At 40.6% G+C, this 18,467-nt stretch overlaps 1 protein-coding gene across 2 annotated transcripts in view; it reads left to right on the top strand.

The window, feature by feature from the left end:
• Positions 1-4,841: 4,841 nt before the first annotated feature.
• The window catches only part of ddx46 (DEAD (Asp-Glu-Ala-Asp) box polypeptide 46), a 40,538-nt gene continuing 26,912 nt past the window's right edge, over positions 4,842-18,467 (top strand). The window contains exons 1-11 of one of the 2 annotated variants that reach the window (XM_061891445.1): positions 4,842-5,003; positions 5,211-5,366; positions 11,798-11,920; positions 12,004-12,091; positions 12,167-12,332; positions 12,849-13,081; positions 13,159-13,266; positions 13,338-13,503; positions 13,569-13,689; positions 17,265-17,440; positions 18,321-18,442. In XM_061891445.1, the coding sequence (XP_061747429.1) occupies positions 4,987-5,003; positions 5,211-5,366; positions 11,798-11,920; positions 12,004-12,091; positions 12,167-12,332; positions 12,849-13,081; positions 13,159-13,266; positions 13,338-13,503; positions 13,569-13,689; positions 17,265-17,440; positions 18,321-18,442 (1,476 nt within the window). In that variant the 5' untranslated portion in view covers positions 4,842-4,986. Of the gene's footprint in view, positions 5,004-5,210; positions 5,367-11,797; positions 11,921-12,003; positions 12,092-12,163; positions 12,333-12,848; positions 13,082-13,158; positions 13,267-13,337; positions 13,504-13,568; positions 13,690-17,264; positions 17,441-18,320; positions 18,443-18,467 lie in introns of both variants that reach the window. The other variant, XM_061891444.1, reaches the window with a different exon arrangement.

Here is an 18,467-nt window from a genome sequence, read left to right as displayed (position 1 = left end):
TTTATTGACCATACGTTTATTATTCATTTAGTTCAACTCATTTATTTAATGTAAATGTAATTTTGTGGCAGTGATGACACTATAAAACGAACACAAGTCTGGAGCTTAAGTCCTTGAGAAGTTTTAAAAGCGCAAAAATTAAGACTAAGGTGGTTAAGCTGTATTTTCCTTTTTTAATTTAAATTTATTGACCATACATTTATTATTATTTATTTAATGAAAATGTATTTTAGTGGCAGTGATGACACTATAAAACGAAAACAAGTCTGGAGCTTAAGTCATTGAGAAGTTTTATAAGCGCAAAAATTATGACTAAAGTGGTCAAGCTATATTTTCCTTTTTTAACTTAAATTTATTGTCCATACATTTATTATTAATTTAGTTCAACTCATTTATTTAATGTAAATGTATTTTTGTGGCAGTGATGACGCTATAAAACGAACACAAGTATGGCGCTTAAGTCATCAAGAAGTTTTACAAGCGCAAAAATTAAATCTTAAGTGGTCAAGATGTATTTTCCTTTTTTAACTTACATTTATCGATAATTCATTTGAAATACATGCATTAATTTAGTTGGACTTATTTATTTAACGTAAATGTATTTTTGCGGCAGCGATGATACTATAAAACAAACAGAACAAGTCTGGAGCTTAGGTCATGGAGAAGTTTCACAAGCGCAAGAATTATGACTAAAGTGGTCAAGTTGTATTTTCATTTTTTAACTTACATTTATTGACAGTTCATTTGAAATACATTTATTATTAATTTAGTTTGACTTATTTATTTAACGTAAATGTATTTCTGCGGCAGTGATGACACTATAAAACGAACACAAGTCTGGAGCTTAAGTCCTCGAGAAGTCTTATAAGCGCAAAAATTAAGACTAAAGTGGTCAAGCTGTATTTTCCTTTTTTAACTTAAATTTATTGACCATACATTTATTATTAATTTAGTTAAACCTACTTATTTAATGAAAATTTATTTTTGTGGCAGTGATGCCACTCTTAAACGAACAGAACAAGTCTGAAGCTTACGTCATCGAGGAGTTTTACAAGCGCAAGAAATATGACTAAAGTGGTCAAGATGTATTTTCCTTTTTTAACTTAAATTAATTGACAGTTCATTTGAAATACATTTATTATTAATTTAGTTTGACTTTTTTTTAATGTACATGTATTTTTTATCAGTTTTATTATAGCATTTATTTTTTTAATCAGCCTGAGACAAGTGTTGATAATAATATTACTTAATTAACTCTTGCTTTCATATCGTTTGACAAGGTTTATCATGTTAAACTGTAAGTAAGTTAGATATAATTATTAAATACCATTAAAATCAAGAGTAGGATTATTAATTCAGTGGAAAACTTGGGCCCTGAGGTCAAAAAGGTTAAGAACTCCTGTGATGCATCATATATTTCACATATTCTCATTTTTCCTTACAGCCTGTCCGAAAATGAGTAAGAAGAAGCAAATCATATCTCTTTTCAATTCATAGCAATTACTAACATATATATTCACTTCCTGTTCTCATATTATAACACAATTTAAATAATTGAATTCTAAATACAACAAATCTCATAATACTTGAGTCAGTTATGATTCACATTGTGGGATTAATAATACCTTATTTTTCACAATAAAGTGTAAGACTTTCATCAAAATTCTTTTTTGGCCCAGGCATATTGTTTAATTAATCTAAAGGCCTTAGTGGCCACATGCGTGGACATCACCTTTTAGCTCTTGTTTCCAAAACTGTATACACTACTGAATTGGGGTCTTATGGCCACTTATGGGGACACTTGTACTGCCATCTGGTGGTGTCAGAAGAGTATAACATATAATGGAATTCGGGGGGAAAAAAGTGTAAAAATAAAGAATTAGCATGTCATTAAACATGAAGTACATCATATTAAAAGATGATTCTTCGTTTTTATTTTAATTAGGTGTCCAATAAGCTCAAATAGCAAAGAGAAATTAAAAAAAGGATGTAAACCAGGGGTCACCAAGACAGTGCCCGCGGGCACCAGGTAGCCCGTAAGGACCAGATGAGTAGCCTGTTGGCCTGTTCTAAAAATAGCTCAAATAGCAGCACTTACCAGTGAGCTGCCTCTATTTTTTAAATTGTATTTATTTACTAGCAAGCTGGTCTCGCTTTGCTTGAAGTTTTTAATTCTGAGAGAGACAAAACTCAAATAGAATTTGAAAATCCAAGAAAATATTTCAAAAACTTGGTCTTCACTTGTTTAAATAAATTCATTTATTTTTTTACTTTGCTTCGTATAACTTTCAGAAAGACAATTTTAGAGAAAAAATACAACCTTAAAAATGATTGTAGGATTTTTAAACACATATACCTTTTTACCTTTTTAAATTCCCTGCTCTTCTTTCCTGACAATTTAAATCAATGCTCAAGTACATTTTAATTTAATTCTTCATTTTGCTTCTGTTTTTTCGACGAAGAATATTTGTGGAACATTTCTTCAAACCTATTATGATTAAAATAAAAAAAAAGATATTCTGGCAAATCTAGAAAATCTGTAGAATCAAATTTAAATCTTATTTCAAAATGGATTTTAACCTATTTAAAACATGTCATCAACATTCTAAAATTAATCTTAATCAGGAAAAATTACTAATGATGCTCCATAAATTCTTTTTTTTATTTTTTCAAAAAGATTCTAATTAGCAAGTTTTTTTCTTCATGTTTTTCGGTTGAATTCTGAATTGTAAAGGGTCGAAATTGAAGCTAAATCATACTTGCCAACCTTGAAACCTCCGATTTCGGGAGGTAGGGGGGGTGAGGGGGTAGGGGCTTGGTCGGGGTCGGCGGGGGGGCGTGGTTGGAGGCGGGGCATGGTTGGGGGCGTGGTTAAGAGGGTAGAGGGGAAATTGAGTTTGAGACCCCTGCCGTAGATGTTTCGTCACATATGCATGTACAGTACATGGCAGTGTTGTCCTGTTTAAGACTGTCACAACATTGCTGTTTACGGCAGGCGAACTGCTTTACGGTAGACGAAAACGTTGTGTGTTGTTACCGCGCTGGGAGGACGCTAATGAAACTGCCTTAACAATTAAACCCACATAAGAAACCAAGAGCTCGCTCTTGATCATTCTACAGTTATAATGTCATTGCAGGCAGACACGCTGTTTATATTGTGGGAAAGCGGACGTGAAAACAGGCTGTCCTCACTCAGGTCCGCATGGAGCTGGAGGGGGCGTGGCCCCCAGATCCGCCTGAATTTCGGGAGATTTCGGGAGACGCGATGAATTTCGGGAGTCTCCCGGAAAATCTGGGATGGTTTGCAAGTATGAGATAAACTATGTTTCAAAATTTAATTTTAATTTTTTTCGTGTTTTCTCTTCTTTTAAACCATTCAATTAAGTGTTTTGTTCATCATTTATTCTCTACAAAAAACCTTCCATAAAAGGAAAAAAAATGTACAACGGAATGACAGACAGAAATACCCATTTATATATATATATATATATATATATGTATATATATATTTATTTATTTATTAAAGGTAAATTGAGCAAATTGGCTATTTCTGGCAATTTATTTAAATGTGTATCAAACTGGTAGCCCTTCACATTAATCAGTACCCAAGAAGTAGCTCTTGGTTTCAAAAGGGTCGGTGACCCCTGATGTAAACAAACAGCTTGGTTTTAAAGGCCTACTGAGACCCACTACTACCGACCACGCAGTCTGATAGTTTATATATCAATGATGAAATATTAACATTGCAACACATGCCAATACGGCCTTTTTAGTTTACTAAATTGCAATTTTAAATTTCCCGCGAGGTATCCTGTTGAAAATGTCGCGGAATGATGACGCTTATGTTGACTCGTGCCTGTGACGTTATTGGTTGGAGCAAACATTTCAGCCCAGCACCACACACGGCTAAAAATCGTCTCTTTTCATCGCATAATTACACAGTATTTTGGACATCTGTGTTGCTGAATCTTTTGGAATTTGTTCAATTAATAATGGAGACGTCAAAAAAGAATGCTGTTAGTGGAAAGTGGTGGATTGCAGCTGCCTTTGGCAACCGAAACACAGCCGGTGTTTCTTTGTTTGTTGTGAAGCTTTAACACAGAGCGGTCAAGCGAACATGTTTCTCCATGTCAACCAGCAAGTTTTTGGATGGGAAAATTGTGATATTAAGTCGGCTCTTACCGGAGACTTCAGTGGATTATGCGACCTCCTCCTGCAGCTCAAAAAGGCAGCTGGGATCTTGGCTCCTTGGCTATTCTCAGAGACACTGGCGTACACCGCAGCCATCCGACTTTCAGGTATGACTTTATAATCTCACTAAAACACTAATAAAACAATAACCAGATAAGGGATCTTCCAGAATTATCCTAGTAAATGTGTCTAATTACAACTGAAACGGTCCCACTGCCGCCGCTTTGAGCCGTCGCATTTTCTTTTTTTCCTTTTTTTTTTTGTGCTTCACTCTAACTTTCCTCATCCACAAATCTTTCAGCCTCGCTCAAATTAATGGGGAAATCATCGCTTTCTCGGTCCGAATAGCTCTTGCTGCTGGAGGCTATGATTATAAACAATGTGAGGATGTGAGGAGCCCTACAACCCGTGACGTCACGCGCACATCATTTGCTACTTCCGGTACAGGCAAGGCTTTTTTATTAGCGACCAAAAGTTGCGAACTTTATCGTGGATGTTCTCTACTAAATCCTTTCAGCAAAAATATGGCAATATCGCGAAATGATCAAGTATGACATAGAATGGACCTGCTATCCCCGTTTAAATAAGAAAATCTCATTTCAGTAGGCCTTTAAGTGGCGTTTTACTCTGAAGACCTCCTCGCCGGAAGGGGCGCCCATGGCAACAGGTGCCGTGTTTCGACGGAAAGTGTCGCACTTAAATGACGTCGAAAGTTCAGTGGCGCTGCAATTTACGAAAAAGCGACGTCAATAACTCTTTTTGACTTCTTTCGGGACTCAACTTTGCGGCTTTGCGATGGGCCGAGAGTCGAGGTGCGTATAAAAAAATGTGTTTAATTGCGTTTTTGGCCTGCGTCCATACATGCGTAAATATAAATATATGTATAATAGTCATGGTGGATGTTACTAAGATGCTAACATTAGCATGCTAGCTGTAGCCCTTCTAAAATGGCTACAAACATTTACTTCCTCCATGGTTATGTTTGTTTGACAGTTAGTCGTTTATGTTTTTTTTTTTAGACACTACAGGAAGCGCTCATCTTCCCGGGGACGTTCTGGCTCCAAGAGTCGCTCCCCGGACGGCAAGCGCTCTAAGAAAGACGACAGAAGCCGCAGGGAGAGATCACGAAGTCGAGAAAGGCGCCGGTCCAGATCCAGAGACCGAAAAAGAGCCAGGTAAGGTGCTTTGAGTCTAGTTAAATGACCACAATTTAAATTATTCTTAAAAAAAAGACCCCAATATTAAAAGAGCCATATGTAATAATTCCATGTCAAGTCATTATTAAATGGCCCTGATATGTGGGAAAATAAATAAATAAATAAAAAAACCTTTATAATAGCACTAGGCGATATATCGAATATACTCGATATATCGCGGGGTTGTCTTTGTGTGATATATAAAATGACTATAGTAGGGGTGTAACGGTACACAAAAATTTTGGTTCAGTACGTACCTCGGTTTGGAGGTCAAGGTTCGGTTCATTTTCGGTACAGTAAGAAAACAACAAAATATAAATTTTTTGGTTATTTACTTACCAAATCTGTAAACAATTGCTTTATCCTTTTAACATTGGGAACACTATAATATTTCTGCCCACGCCAATCCACATTAAACTGCCTCAAGTTGTTGCTTTGATTAAATAAAATGACAAAACCTTTCTTCTACATATATTGAAACTGTTTAATGTCAACTCATCATGCTTAATGTATTGCAGCATTTGGGATGCCTGTAGTTGACTTTTATTATGTAAATGTTGTATTTTTATCAACATGTGATAGCAGGGACCCTGCTATTCAAAATTAGGCTGCTACATTACTAATGATTCATGTAACTATAGCTGAAAAATAGTACAATTGCAAAAGGAGAGACTACTCAGCCCTAAACACAATGGAATTCAATGAAATAACAGGATCTTTCTGTGTGGAGTTTGCATGTTCTCCCCGTGAATGCGTGGGTTCCCTCCGTGTACTCCGGCTTCCTCCCACCTCCAAAAACATGCACCTGGGGATAGGTTGATTGGCAACACTAAATTGGCCCTAGTGTGTGAATGTGAGTGTGAATGTTGTCTGTCTATCTGTGTTGGCCCTGTGATGAGGTGGCGACTTGTCCAGGGTGTACCCCGCCTTACGCCCGATTGTAGCTGAGATAGGCGCCAGCGCCCCCCGCGACCCCGAAAGGGAATAAGCGGTAGAAAATGGATGGATGGATAACAGACAGACAGGACTTTGCTGCCCCTAACACACACACACACGCACACACACACACACAGAAAAATTAGCTAACGTTACGCTAAAAGCTAATTAGCCTTCATCTCAAGCCTATACTGTGCGCGAGCTGAGCTGCAGTTTAAGTTTCTAGAAGGTCAACGGGCTCATTGCGATGTTTGTAATAGTTGTGACTGGGAAGTGTTTAGTATAATTTGGGTAGAGTCCGCTCCTCCCCTGCTAAACGAATATCTCTGCTAGATGCTGAAGGATTGACTACATCGCTCTGAAGTCTGAATACGCACTGCTGATTGGCTGTTACATCGCTCTGAATACGCACTGCTGATTGGCTTTGTATGGAACCAATCAGATGGTTGTCTGGGCGGGACAATGAGGCAGAGACAGAGGCAGAAAGCAGAGCAGCTTGTGAAGACTTCTGCTTCCGAACTCTTTCGGTACGCCCGCGTGCCGAACCAAAACCCCCGTACCGAAACGGTTCGATACAAATACACATACTTTTACACCCCTAATATATAGTGATATTCGAGTATACGTTCTCACGCAGTTGTTTTTAGCTGCGGGCATTACACTACAGGCGTTTCTCACTCTTTCTTGTCTCTCCTCGCAGAGAGATAAAACAAGCGCGCCTTCTTACATACGTAGGGCTGGGCGATATGGCATTTTTTTAATATCGCAATATTTTTAAGCCATATCACGAGATACGATATGTATTACGATATTTTGCCTTGGCCTTGAATGAACACTTTGGGGGGTGGCAGCGGCGATGACCAAGAAGAACGCGGAGTTGGAATATAATTACAACACTTTATGAACATATTTATATACAGATTTTAACAATTAGTTATTCACTGAAATATATTTATTAATTATAAAATCCAAAAGCCAAAAATGTCTCTTAAAGGGGAACATTATCACAATTTCAAAAGGGTTAAAAACAATAAAAATCAGTTTCCAGTGGCTTGTTTTATTTTTCAAAGTTTTTTTCAAAATTTTACACCTCCCCGAATATCCCTAAAAAAAAGCTTTAAAGTTCTTGATTTTTGCTATTTGCGATGCGACTGTCCATTTCCCTGTGACGTCATACAGTGCTGCCAATACAAACAACATGGCGGTTACCACAGCAAGATATAGCGACATTAGCTCGGATTCAGACTCTGTTTTTAGCGGCTTAAGCGATTCAACAGGTTACGCATGTATTGAAACAGATGGTAGGAGTATGGAGGCAGATAGCGAAAACAAAATTGAAGAAGACATTGAAGCTGTTGAGCAAATAGCTATTGACGCTATCTGGCCATAGCATGGGTGTACCTAATGAAGTGGCCCATAGCATGGCTGCCTTATTAGCATCGCCGGTAAAATGTGCAGACCAAACGATCAGGGCTTTCGCATCTTGTGACACTGGAGCAACTTAAAACCGTCGATTGGTAAGTGTTTGTTTTGCATTAAATGTGGGTATCTAGTTTCAAATGTACATACAGCTAGCGTAAATAGCATGTTAGCATCGATTAGCATAGCATGTTAGCATCGATTAGCTGGCAGTCATGCTGCGACCAAATATGTCTGATTAGCACATAAGTCAACAACATCAACAAAACTCACATTTGTGATTTCGTTGACTTAATCGTTGCAAATGCATCTGCAGGTTATCCATACATCTCTGTGCCATGTCTGCCTTAGCATTGGTAAAATGTGCAGACACTTTGGCACATTCAATGGGGGTCTTGCGGCAGATTTCTTGCCAGTGGTGCAACTTGAATCCCTCCCTGTTAGTGTTGTTACACCCTCCGACAACACACCAACGAGGCATGATGTCTCCAAGGTTCCAAAAAATAGTCAAAAAAACGGAAAATAACAGAGCTGAGACTCGGTATTTGCAATGTTTTGAAAATGAAAATGGCGGGTGTATTACCTCGGTGACGTCACGTTCTGACATCATCGCTACAAGACCGATAAACAGAAAGGCGTTTAATTCGCCAAAATTCACCCATTTAGAGTTCGGAAATTGGTTAAAAAAATACATGGTCTTTTTTCTGCAAGATCAAGGTATATATTGACGCTTGCATAGGTTTGGTGATAATGTTCCCCTTTAAAGCCCACTCCAAAAATCTTGAACTTTCGACTGCCATCAGTTTTACTCCCTACACTTAACCATGTGTTTCCTACTGCCTGCAGACTTTCCACCCTTTGTTTTTTCTACTTGCCCAACTTCTCAAATCTACTTGCCCCAATATTTTTACTTGTCCTGCCTAGATTTTTTTCTGGCTGTGTAGTGCTCATGGTTTATATCTTACTAAAATCCTTTCCGTTGAGTATTTACAACACCACACAGTATTTATTATTATTATTACTATTATTATTATTATTATTATTATTATCTATAATTACATTTAAATGGCATTTCATACATGTAAAATTAAATGCTATTTCACATTATTTGACCAGTAGCAGTTACGCCCATCTGAACAGGTCAGCCACCTGTTTAAAGCCCAATCACAGTTGAAATCTTGAAATGAAGGGCCTTTAATGGCTAAAACATTAACCTGGACAACATTTTAACAGCTGGTTGGCTCAGATTTTATTCTTTTCATTGCATTCACATAGGGCTGGGCGATATTGGCTTTTATTAATATCGCAATATTTTTACGCCATATTGCGATATACGATATATATTACGGTATTTTGCCTTGGCCTTGAATGAACACTTGATGCATATAATGACAGCAGTATGATGATTCTATGTGTCTACATTAAAACATTCTTCTTCATACTGCATTATTTTTTTGCTACTTTTAAACTTTCATGCAGAGAGGGAAATCACAACTAAGTCAATTGACCAAAACTGTATTTATTAAATACACTTCATTCTCTCACAGGTGACTTTTTAAATGAAAGAAGAAATTAATAGTGTTGCTACCTTTTTGTAGTAACACTTCTGGTGCATACTTTGCATTGATTGTAGCACCAAACCCCCACCCATCCGTGCGTCGGTTGAGATGGGCAGGGTTTGGTGCTAGCGGGTGTGTATAATGTAGCCAGGAAGAGTTAGGGATGCATGGGATTCTGGATATTTGTACTGTTGTGTTTGTTGTCTTACAGTGCGGATGTTCTCCCGAAATGTGTTTGTCATTCTTGTTTGGTGTGGGTTCACAGTGTGGCGCATATTAGTAAGAGTGTTAAAGTTGTTTATATTACAACCCTCAGTGTAACCTGTATGGCTGTTGAACAAGTATGCCTTGCAGGTACATACTTGAGTTGATAAGAGCTGCGTATAGCATGCGGCCGGCCGGCAAGCAGATAGCATTGTGTAAAAGCGGCCGCGACGACATGTTAAAGAGGAAGTTAAAAGCATTGCCATCACGGCTCGCACTCAATATTGTAGACCGGGTGAAGACCGGAGAATGTTGTCCCCGAGTGATTCCCGGGAGAGGCACCAAACTCCGGAAACCTCCCGAAATAATCGGGGGGGGTCGGTGATTATGCGGCTGAGCCACATCAGAGTGACCAAAGAGCCGCATGCGGCTCCGGAGCTGTGGGTTGCCGACCCCTGCCATGTATGTATATTTAAATGTTTAAGTGGGACAGTATTGACGGTCAATGTGGCATCAGCTGTAAAACATCAGATGTGTAGGTTGGACATTCAAAGTTGCTTTGAGTTAAAGGTTCATGTAAGATTCCATAGGAATGGCTTGGGGTCTTTTTGACCTTACTTGTGGAAGAGTGGGGTAGGGATACAAAAACTGCAATTTCATAAAATTCATGAAAAAATCTAATAAAATGGTGCCTTTGTCACTCTGCAAATGTTTATATAAAGCTTGCACAATTTTGGTCCAATTATTGATCTCTGGGGTTCGCCACAAGATATAATGAGCTCTGTAGAAGCGTGTTCACCTATCTTCACATATTGTTGGTTAAGTAGCTTTTTATCCAGGTCAGAACCAACCGTCTGATGCCATATCGTTCTAATTTATTTGATTCGATACTATCAATTGTGTCAAATGCTTTAGTTAGAACCATAAATACTGCAGCTGCACACGGTTTACCTTGTATTGCCTACTTGCAAGGCCTGATATTTGACGGCATGGCGCAGTGGGAGAGTGGCCGTGCGCAACCCGAGCGTCCCTGGTTCAATTCCCACCAAGTACCAACCTCGTCACGTCCGTTGTGTCCTGAGCAAGACACTTCACCCTTGCTCCTGATGGGTGCTGGTTGGCGCCTTACATGGCAGCTCCCTCCATCAGTGTGTGAATGTGTGTGTGAATGGGTAAATGTGGAAGTAGTGTCAAAGCGCTTTCAGTACCTTGAAGGTAGAAAAGCGCTATACAAGTACAACCCATTTATGAGTATTAGAACCGGCCCGCAGGCCACACCCGCCTGCTTCTGTTTTGCACGCACCAATACTCCCATCGGTGTGCTAGGAAATTGCAAAATAGGGGTCCTAAAGTCATAAAATTGGGGTCCCATGATACATTTTTGGGGTCCCACTTTTTTGCATCCTTTTTGAAAATAAATGATAAATGTATGCATTATCCTCTTATCTCACATTCAATATTGTGCTTTGGAAAAAGGTTGTCATGAACATTACTTCCATCCATCCATTTTCTACCGCTTGTCCATTCGGGGTGGCAGGGGGTGCTGGAGCCTATCTCAGCTGCTTTCAGGCGGAAGGCCGTGTGCACCCTGGACAAGTCGCCACCTCATCACAGGGCCAACACAGACAGACAACATTCACAATCACATTCACACAAAAGGGCCAATTTAGTGTTGCCAATCACCCCATCCCCAGGTGCATGTTTTTGGCAGTGGGAGGAAGCCGGAGTACCCAGAGTCACGGGGAGAACATGCAAACTCCACACAGAAAGATCCCGAGCCCGGGTTTGAACCCAGGTCTACTCAGGACCTTCGTATTGTGAGGCACATGCACTAACCCCTGGTCTACCGTGCTGCCCTTAACGTTACTTAATTCATTTAAAATAATAATACTGAAGAAAACACATTCTTATGCATATGTGAATTTATTCAGTTATAAACATTCATTGACTTTCTTCTTTCCTTCATGGATCTAAATTTTACCGCTGACGTTATTTTGTACATTTTTATTGTAATATTTTCAGAATGTCTTTGTTCCATTTTTGGCCAGAGTAAGACAAAGAAAACAATTTAAAGTTGTCTTTATTTTTTAGTTTTAATGCCATCTTAAAAGTCCGGCCCGCTTGTGCACAGATTTTTCCTCCATGCGGCACCTGGGCTAAAATGACTTTGACAAACAGATCTATTGCGTTGCTTAATTGCTGAAATGTTGGCTCTGTATCAGTATTGGTTTTCTGCGAGTGTTCCATTTGGTCAACGGGTGATTTTTTTACCGTTTTTTCTTGTGACTGCAGGCGTTCCAGGAGCAGGGAGAGGAGGAGATCCAGAAGCCCCGACAGGAAGAAGCCGGCCAGCAAGACACGAGCCAGGAGGTCCCGCTCGGCCAGCCCCAGCAAGAACAGAAAAAGCGACGAAAAGTGAGCAGGATTCCTCCAACAGTCTGTACTCCTGGTTGTGTTCCGTTTGTAGACGTTCTTTATGAATGTTGTCTTCCTCACAGGCCTAAAAGCAAAGAGAAGGACCTTCCTGATGTTGGGTCTGACAAGAAGAAGATTAAAGACGAGAAGGAAGAGGAGAAAGTTGACGACGTAATTTGAAAAAGTGATTCTTATGTGGTACACTAAGTTGTTAGTGAAATGTCCAAACATGTTTTGGAGCAGCAGGATTTCGACCAAAACAAACTGGAGGAAGAGATGAGAAAGAGGAAGGAGCGGGTGGAGATGTGGAGGGAGGAGCAGAGGAAGAGGGCCATCGAGAACATTGGCGAGATCAAGAAGGAGCTGGAGGAGATGAAGCAGGGCAAGAAGTGGAGCCTGGAGGATGATGACGGTGAGATAAACACTGCTTTTGCTACAATTATACTTTGGAAATGAACAAGGACTTAAAGCGTCCTGATGATGATATGACTTTTCTTATTTGCTTATTTTAAAAGACTAATAGCATCCAGATGATGTTATAACTTTTCTTGTTACCAGATTCGCACCTTCTTTCTCTCGTATTACCACTCGTACGGCTCTGCTAGCATCACAGCTAACGTTACCCAGGCTGCTACCTCTTTGCTCCGCGACGTATGTAAGAAGCTGCGCTTGCTCTCTGTGAGAAGGAGAGACAGAGTGGGAAGAGCCTGTAGTGTAATGCCAGCACCTAAAAGCAACTGTGTGAGAACGTATACTCGAATATCACGATATAGTCATTTTCTATATCGCACAGAGACAAACCCGTGATATATTATGTATATCGATACATTGCCCAGCCTTACTATGCTTCCATTACACTTTTTGGGACAATATATCATCCATCAAAATGTGTTATCGGCCCTGGCATAAACAGCTTCCTTCTTTTCAGACGACGACGAGGACACGCCCATGCCGATAGATGGGGACGATGAGGAAGAGGGGGATGAAAAAGGTGACGCCAAAGAGGAGGAGGACAAGACAGACGATGGCGAGAAGGAGAAGGAGACCCCCGCGGAGAAGGAGGACGAAGAGGACGACATCGACCCTCTGGACGCTTACATGGAGGAGGTCAAGCAGGAGGTGAAGAAGTTCAACATGGGAGGCGTGAAAGGAAACGATAAGGTGGGTCAGGGAAGAAGACGACATAGGATTATGCTTGTCTTCCGGATCATTCACGTATTTTCATTTGGCAACCAAAGGGAGGTGTGATGCTCACCAAAGTAGTGACAGTGGTGAAAACAAAGAAAGGCGTTCACTTTCACAAGAAGAAGGGAGAGCTGATGGAGAACGACCAGGACGCCATGGAGGTAGTTTTCACACTCTTCTATCAGTTGTCTTTTGGTGGCAAAGTTAAAGAAAAGTCAAACGTGTTGGACAGTACTCATCAGAGGAGGAGGAAGTAGACCTGCAGACGGCTCTCACAGGCTTTCAGACCAAACAGAGGAAAGTCTTGGAACCCGTGGACCACGGCAAGATCGAGTACGAGCCCTACCGTAAAAACTTCTATGTGGAGGTGCCCGAGCTGGCCAGGATGTCCGCAGATGGTCCGTAAGCAAAACAAAAACAAATCGTCTCTACTTTCTTCTGACGAGTTTCCGCTCCATTGCAGAAGTCATTGCGTACCGCTCGGAACTGGAGGGCATCACGGTTAAGGGGAAGGGCTGTCCCAAACCCATCAAGACCTGGGTGCAGTGTGGCGTGTCCATGAAGATCCTCAATTCCCTCAAGAAGTGAGTTGAGGTTGGGGCTCGGCGATTATGGCCAAAATAATAATCACGATTGTTTTTGATTGACATTGTAATCACGATTATTCATAATTTGAAAACATAAATATTTATTGTACCACCAAAACGCAACTTTAAAGACCTACTGAAACCCACTACTACGGAACACGCAGTCTGAAAGTTTATACATCAATGATGAAATCTTAACATTGTAACACATGCCAATACGGCCGGTTTAGTTTACTAAATTACAATTTTAAATTTCCCGCGGAGTTTCTTGTTGAAAACGTCGCGGAATGATGATGCGTATGATGACGTGTGTTTGTGACGTCTCGGGTTGGAGCTCAGCACCACTTACGGCTAAAAGTCATCTCTTTTCATCGCATAATTACACAGTAATTTGGACATCTGTGTTGCCAAATCTTTTGCAATTTGTTCAAATAATAATGGAGACAATAAAGAACAATGCTGTTGGTGGAAAGCGGTGTATTGCAACTGTCTTTAACACCGAGACACAGCCGGTGTTTCTTTGTTCCATCCATCCATTTTCTACTGCTTATTCCCTTTCGGGGTCGCGGGGGTGTTTCTTTGTTGTGAAGCTTTAAAGGGGAACATTATCACAATTTCAAAAGGGTTAAAAACAATAAAAATCAGTTCCTAGTGGCTTCTTGTATTTTTTGAATTTTTTTTTCAAAATTTTACCGGTTCCCGAATATCCCGGAAAAAAGCTTTAAAGTGCTTGATTTTCGCTATTTGCGATGCGACTATCCATTTCCCTGTGACGTCATACAGTGCTGCCAATGTAAACAAACAACGGCGAATAGCACAGCAAGATATAGCGACATTAGCTCGGATTCAGACTCTGATTTCAGCGGCTTAAGCGATTCAACAGATTACGCATGTATTGAAACGGATGGTTGGAGTATGAAAGTATTGAAGAAGAAACTGAAGCTATTGAGTGAATAGCTATTGACGCTCTTCATAGCCATAACATGGCCGAATAGCTGCGTAAGCATCGCCGGTAAAATGTGCGGACCAAACGATCAGGACTTTCGCATCTCGTGACACTGGAGCAACTTAAATCTTTCGATTGGTAAATGTTTTTTTCGCATTAAATGTGGGTGGAAGGAAACGTAATCTAGTTGCAAATGCATCTGCAGCTTATCCATACATCTCTGTGCCATGTCTGCTTTAGCACAGCCGGTAAATAGCATGTTAGCATCGTTTAGCGTAGCATGTTAGCATCGATTAGCAGGCAGTCAACATCAACAAAACTCACCTTTGTGATTTCGTTGACTTTATAGTTGCAAATGCATCTGCTGGTTATCCATACATCTCTGTGCCATGTCTGCTTTAGCACTGCCGGTAAATAGCATGTTAGCATCGATTAGCTGGCAGTCAACATCAACAAAACTCACCATTGTTAATTCGTTGACTTTATAGTTGCAAATGCATCTGCAGGTTATCCATACATCTCTGTGCCATGTCTGCTTTAGCACCTCGAGTAAATAGCATGTTAGCGTCGATTAGCGTAGCATGTTAGCATCGATTAGCTGGCAGTCACTCCACAACCAAATATGTCTGATTAGCACATAAGTCAATATCAACAAACCTCACCTTTGTGATTTCGTTGACTTTATCGTTGCAAATGCATCTGCAGGTTATCCATACATCTCTGTGCCATGTCTGTCATCGCCAGTAAAATGTGGAGACACTCCGGCACATTCAATGGGGTTCTGGCGGCAGACACTTTCGCATCTTCGGTCCAGTGGTGCAACTTGAATCCCTCCCTGTTAGTGTTGTTACACCCTCCGACAACACACCGACGAGGCAGGATGTCTCCAAAGTTCCAAAAAATAGTCGAAAAAACGGAAAATAACAGAGCTGAGACCCGGTGTTTGTAATGTGTTGAAAATGAAAATGGCGGCTGTGTTACCTCGGAGACGTCACGTTCTGACGTCATCGCAAAAAGAGCGATAAACAGAAACACGTTTAATTCGCCAAAATTTAACCCATTTAGAGTTCGGAAACGCGGAGTTGGAATATAATTACAACACTTTATGTACATATTTATATAATATTTACATATTTATATAATATGTAACTACAAGCTCCATTCACAAACAGATTCCCATTGCTCTTTTGAGCGGTCGAGCGAGTCAAAAGCCGGAAATTTTTTTTAAATTATTTTTTTAATGTTTTTTTCTTTTTTTTAATTTGTGGCGGCCGTAATTCTTTTGTGGCGGGCCGCGACAAATAAATGAATGTGTGGGAAACCCTGATATATGCACATTTTAAACTTTCATGCAGAGAGGGAAATCACAACTAAGTCAATTGACAAACTGTATTTATTAAACTGTTATTAAGCAGTGGCACAAACATTCATGTCATTTCAAAACAAAGTGCAAGATTGTCAGAGACATTTTAAAACAAGCTACGAGTACACTTTTGTGCATGATGTCATTAAGATGACATATCAAAACAACAGTAAATTAAAGTGTACTTATTGTACAGAACGCCACTACAATATTTTAAAACGTATAAAGTGCACTTTTGTGCATGATGTCACACAAGATATTTCAATGACTGTCAAATAAATATGAGCTGCATATTAGGAAATCAAATCGCTATGTGGTGGGTTACTCCGGACGTTATCTCCTTATGTTGTTCCATATTTCTTTTATTCGGTGTTGATGTGGAAATAGTTGCCTCTGCATTTTGTTGGCGTGGCACCGAATGGAGATGTTGAAATGCGGAGTAATCACTCTTCATTCTCTAGCAGGTGACTTTTCAAATGATGTTACACATTAGCAGTAATGCTGCGTTTTGTAGCAACGCTTTAGCACCGCACTTGACAAATTACAGTTGTCTGTTCGACATATTCCCACTTAAAGCCAAATGAGCGCCAGACGATAGAGCCCGTACTGTTTTTCTTGGGAATTAATTTTTCCTTCATTTGTTACCAGATTAGCACCTTCTTTCTCTCGTATTACCACTCGCACGGCTCCGCTAGCATCACAGCTAACTTTACCCACGCTGCTACCTCTCTGCTCCGCGAGGGCATATACGTCCGTGATGTATGACGTGACAGTATGTGACGTGTGTGAGAAGGTGCGCTTGCTGTCTGTGACAATCGGACACAAAAAGAGTGAGAAGAGCCTGTAGTGTAATGCCCACAGCTAAAAGCTATTGCGTGAGAACGTATACTCGAATATCACGATATAGTCATTTTCTGTATCGCACAGACAAACCCGCGATATATCGAGTGTATGGATATATCGCCCAGCCCTGCTTTCAAGTTGTGACTTCTGTTTGTAAATTGTTGTTACATCAATTAATGATGTCGTTCACAACAACACAAATTGATGGGATGTGTTGTGGGTGTATGGCTTGTCCTCGCTCGCTTTATCTTTCTAGTTCGGTCGCTGTTTCAAGTGGTCGTCTCTGCATTTTCTTTTACCGATTATTATATTTACATGATTGTGAGAAGCCATAATCCAATATTATTAATTGTCCAACCCTAGTTGGAGTAATGGTTTCGTCTGTCCAGGAGCTTATCTTCCTTCACACGTCCATTCTAGGCAGTGCTACGAGAAGCCCACTCCCATTCAGGCCCAGGCCATACCCGCCATCATGTCCGGCAGAGACCTCATTGGCATCGCAAAGACGGGCAGCGGCAAAACCATTGCCTTCCTTCTCCCAATGTTCCGACACATCATGGACCAGAGGCCCCTGGAGGAGTCCGAGGGACCCATTTGTAAGCAGTTGATCATTTTCTAACATCCATCCAGCCACCCATTTTCTACCGCTTGTCGTGTTCGGGGGTGCTGGGGCTTATCTCTGCTGCATTCGGGCGGAAGGCGGGGTACACCCCGGACAAGTCACCACTCATATGTTAGTCCAGTCCAGGGGTAGGGAACCTATGGCTCTCGGATAAATCTGAAGTGACATTGCTTGACACGATAAGTAATGAATAATTCCACTTGTAATCACAGTGTTAAAAATAACGTTCAAAATACAAAACATTCTTCTTTTTTTATGTTCAAGAAGTTGCGTTAATGGTAAGAAGTAATTTATTTATTATTGGTTAGTGTGGGGCTTGCCCTCCTGGGGGTTCTTCAGACCACCAAGCACCGACATGAGAGCCCGTTTCAGGGTTACAATATTGTTTTGTTTTTCAATAAGTCTCTCAGTTGCTTTCCAGCAATTGTCTTTTTCTCTTTCCTTCTCGCTCGCGCTCTGGCTCCAGTTACAACCCTGTCTCTCCTCCTGGCTGCTGCTTATAACAGAGCGACAGGTGATTAGATAACAAGGCCCAGGTGGGTCATCTACGCACCTGTCACTGATTTCGAGGCCGGTCCTGGCACACCCTGCTTCGCTGCAGGCCACGCCCCCTCCACAGTTTGCTTCAGAATAATAATGTTATTCCAAAGAATAAGAGACCTATTATACTCTAGAAATGTTGGTCTTACTTAAAAATGCACGCTAGTTGTGTTCAGTGTTAAAAAAAATAGTATTATATGGCTCTTACAGAAATACATTTTTAAAATATTTGGCTTTCTTGGCTCTCTCAGCCAAAAAGGTTCCCGACCCCTGTGTTAGTCATTTATTGTCTTTCTTTTCGTCCTCTCCCTCAGCTGTGATCATGACGCCCACCAGAGAGCTGGCCCTGCAGATCACCAAGGAGTGCAAGAAGTTTTCCAAGTCGCTCGGTCTGAGAGTGGTGTGTGTTTATGGAGGCACGGGTATCAGTGAACAGGTAAACCTTCCAGTCACACGTCAAA

This window comes from Nerophis ophidion, linkage group LG28 (genome assembly GCF_033978795.1).
Source record: "Nerophis ophidion isolate RoL-2023_Sa linkage group LG28, RoL_Noph_v1.0, whole genome shotgun sequence".
In the NCBI taxonomy this organism is placed as follows: Eukaryota; Metazoa; Chordata; class Actinopteri; order Syngnathiformes; family Syngnathidae; genus Nerophis; species Nerophis ophidion.
This window is presented reverse-complemented; position numbering and strand designations above follow the sequence as displayed.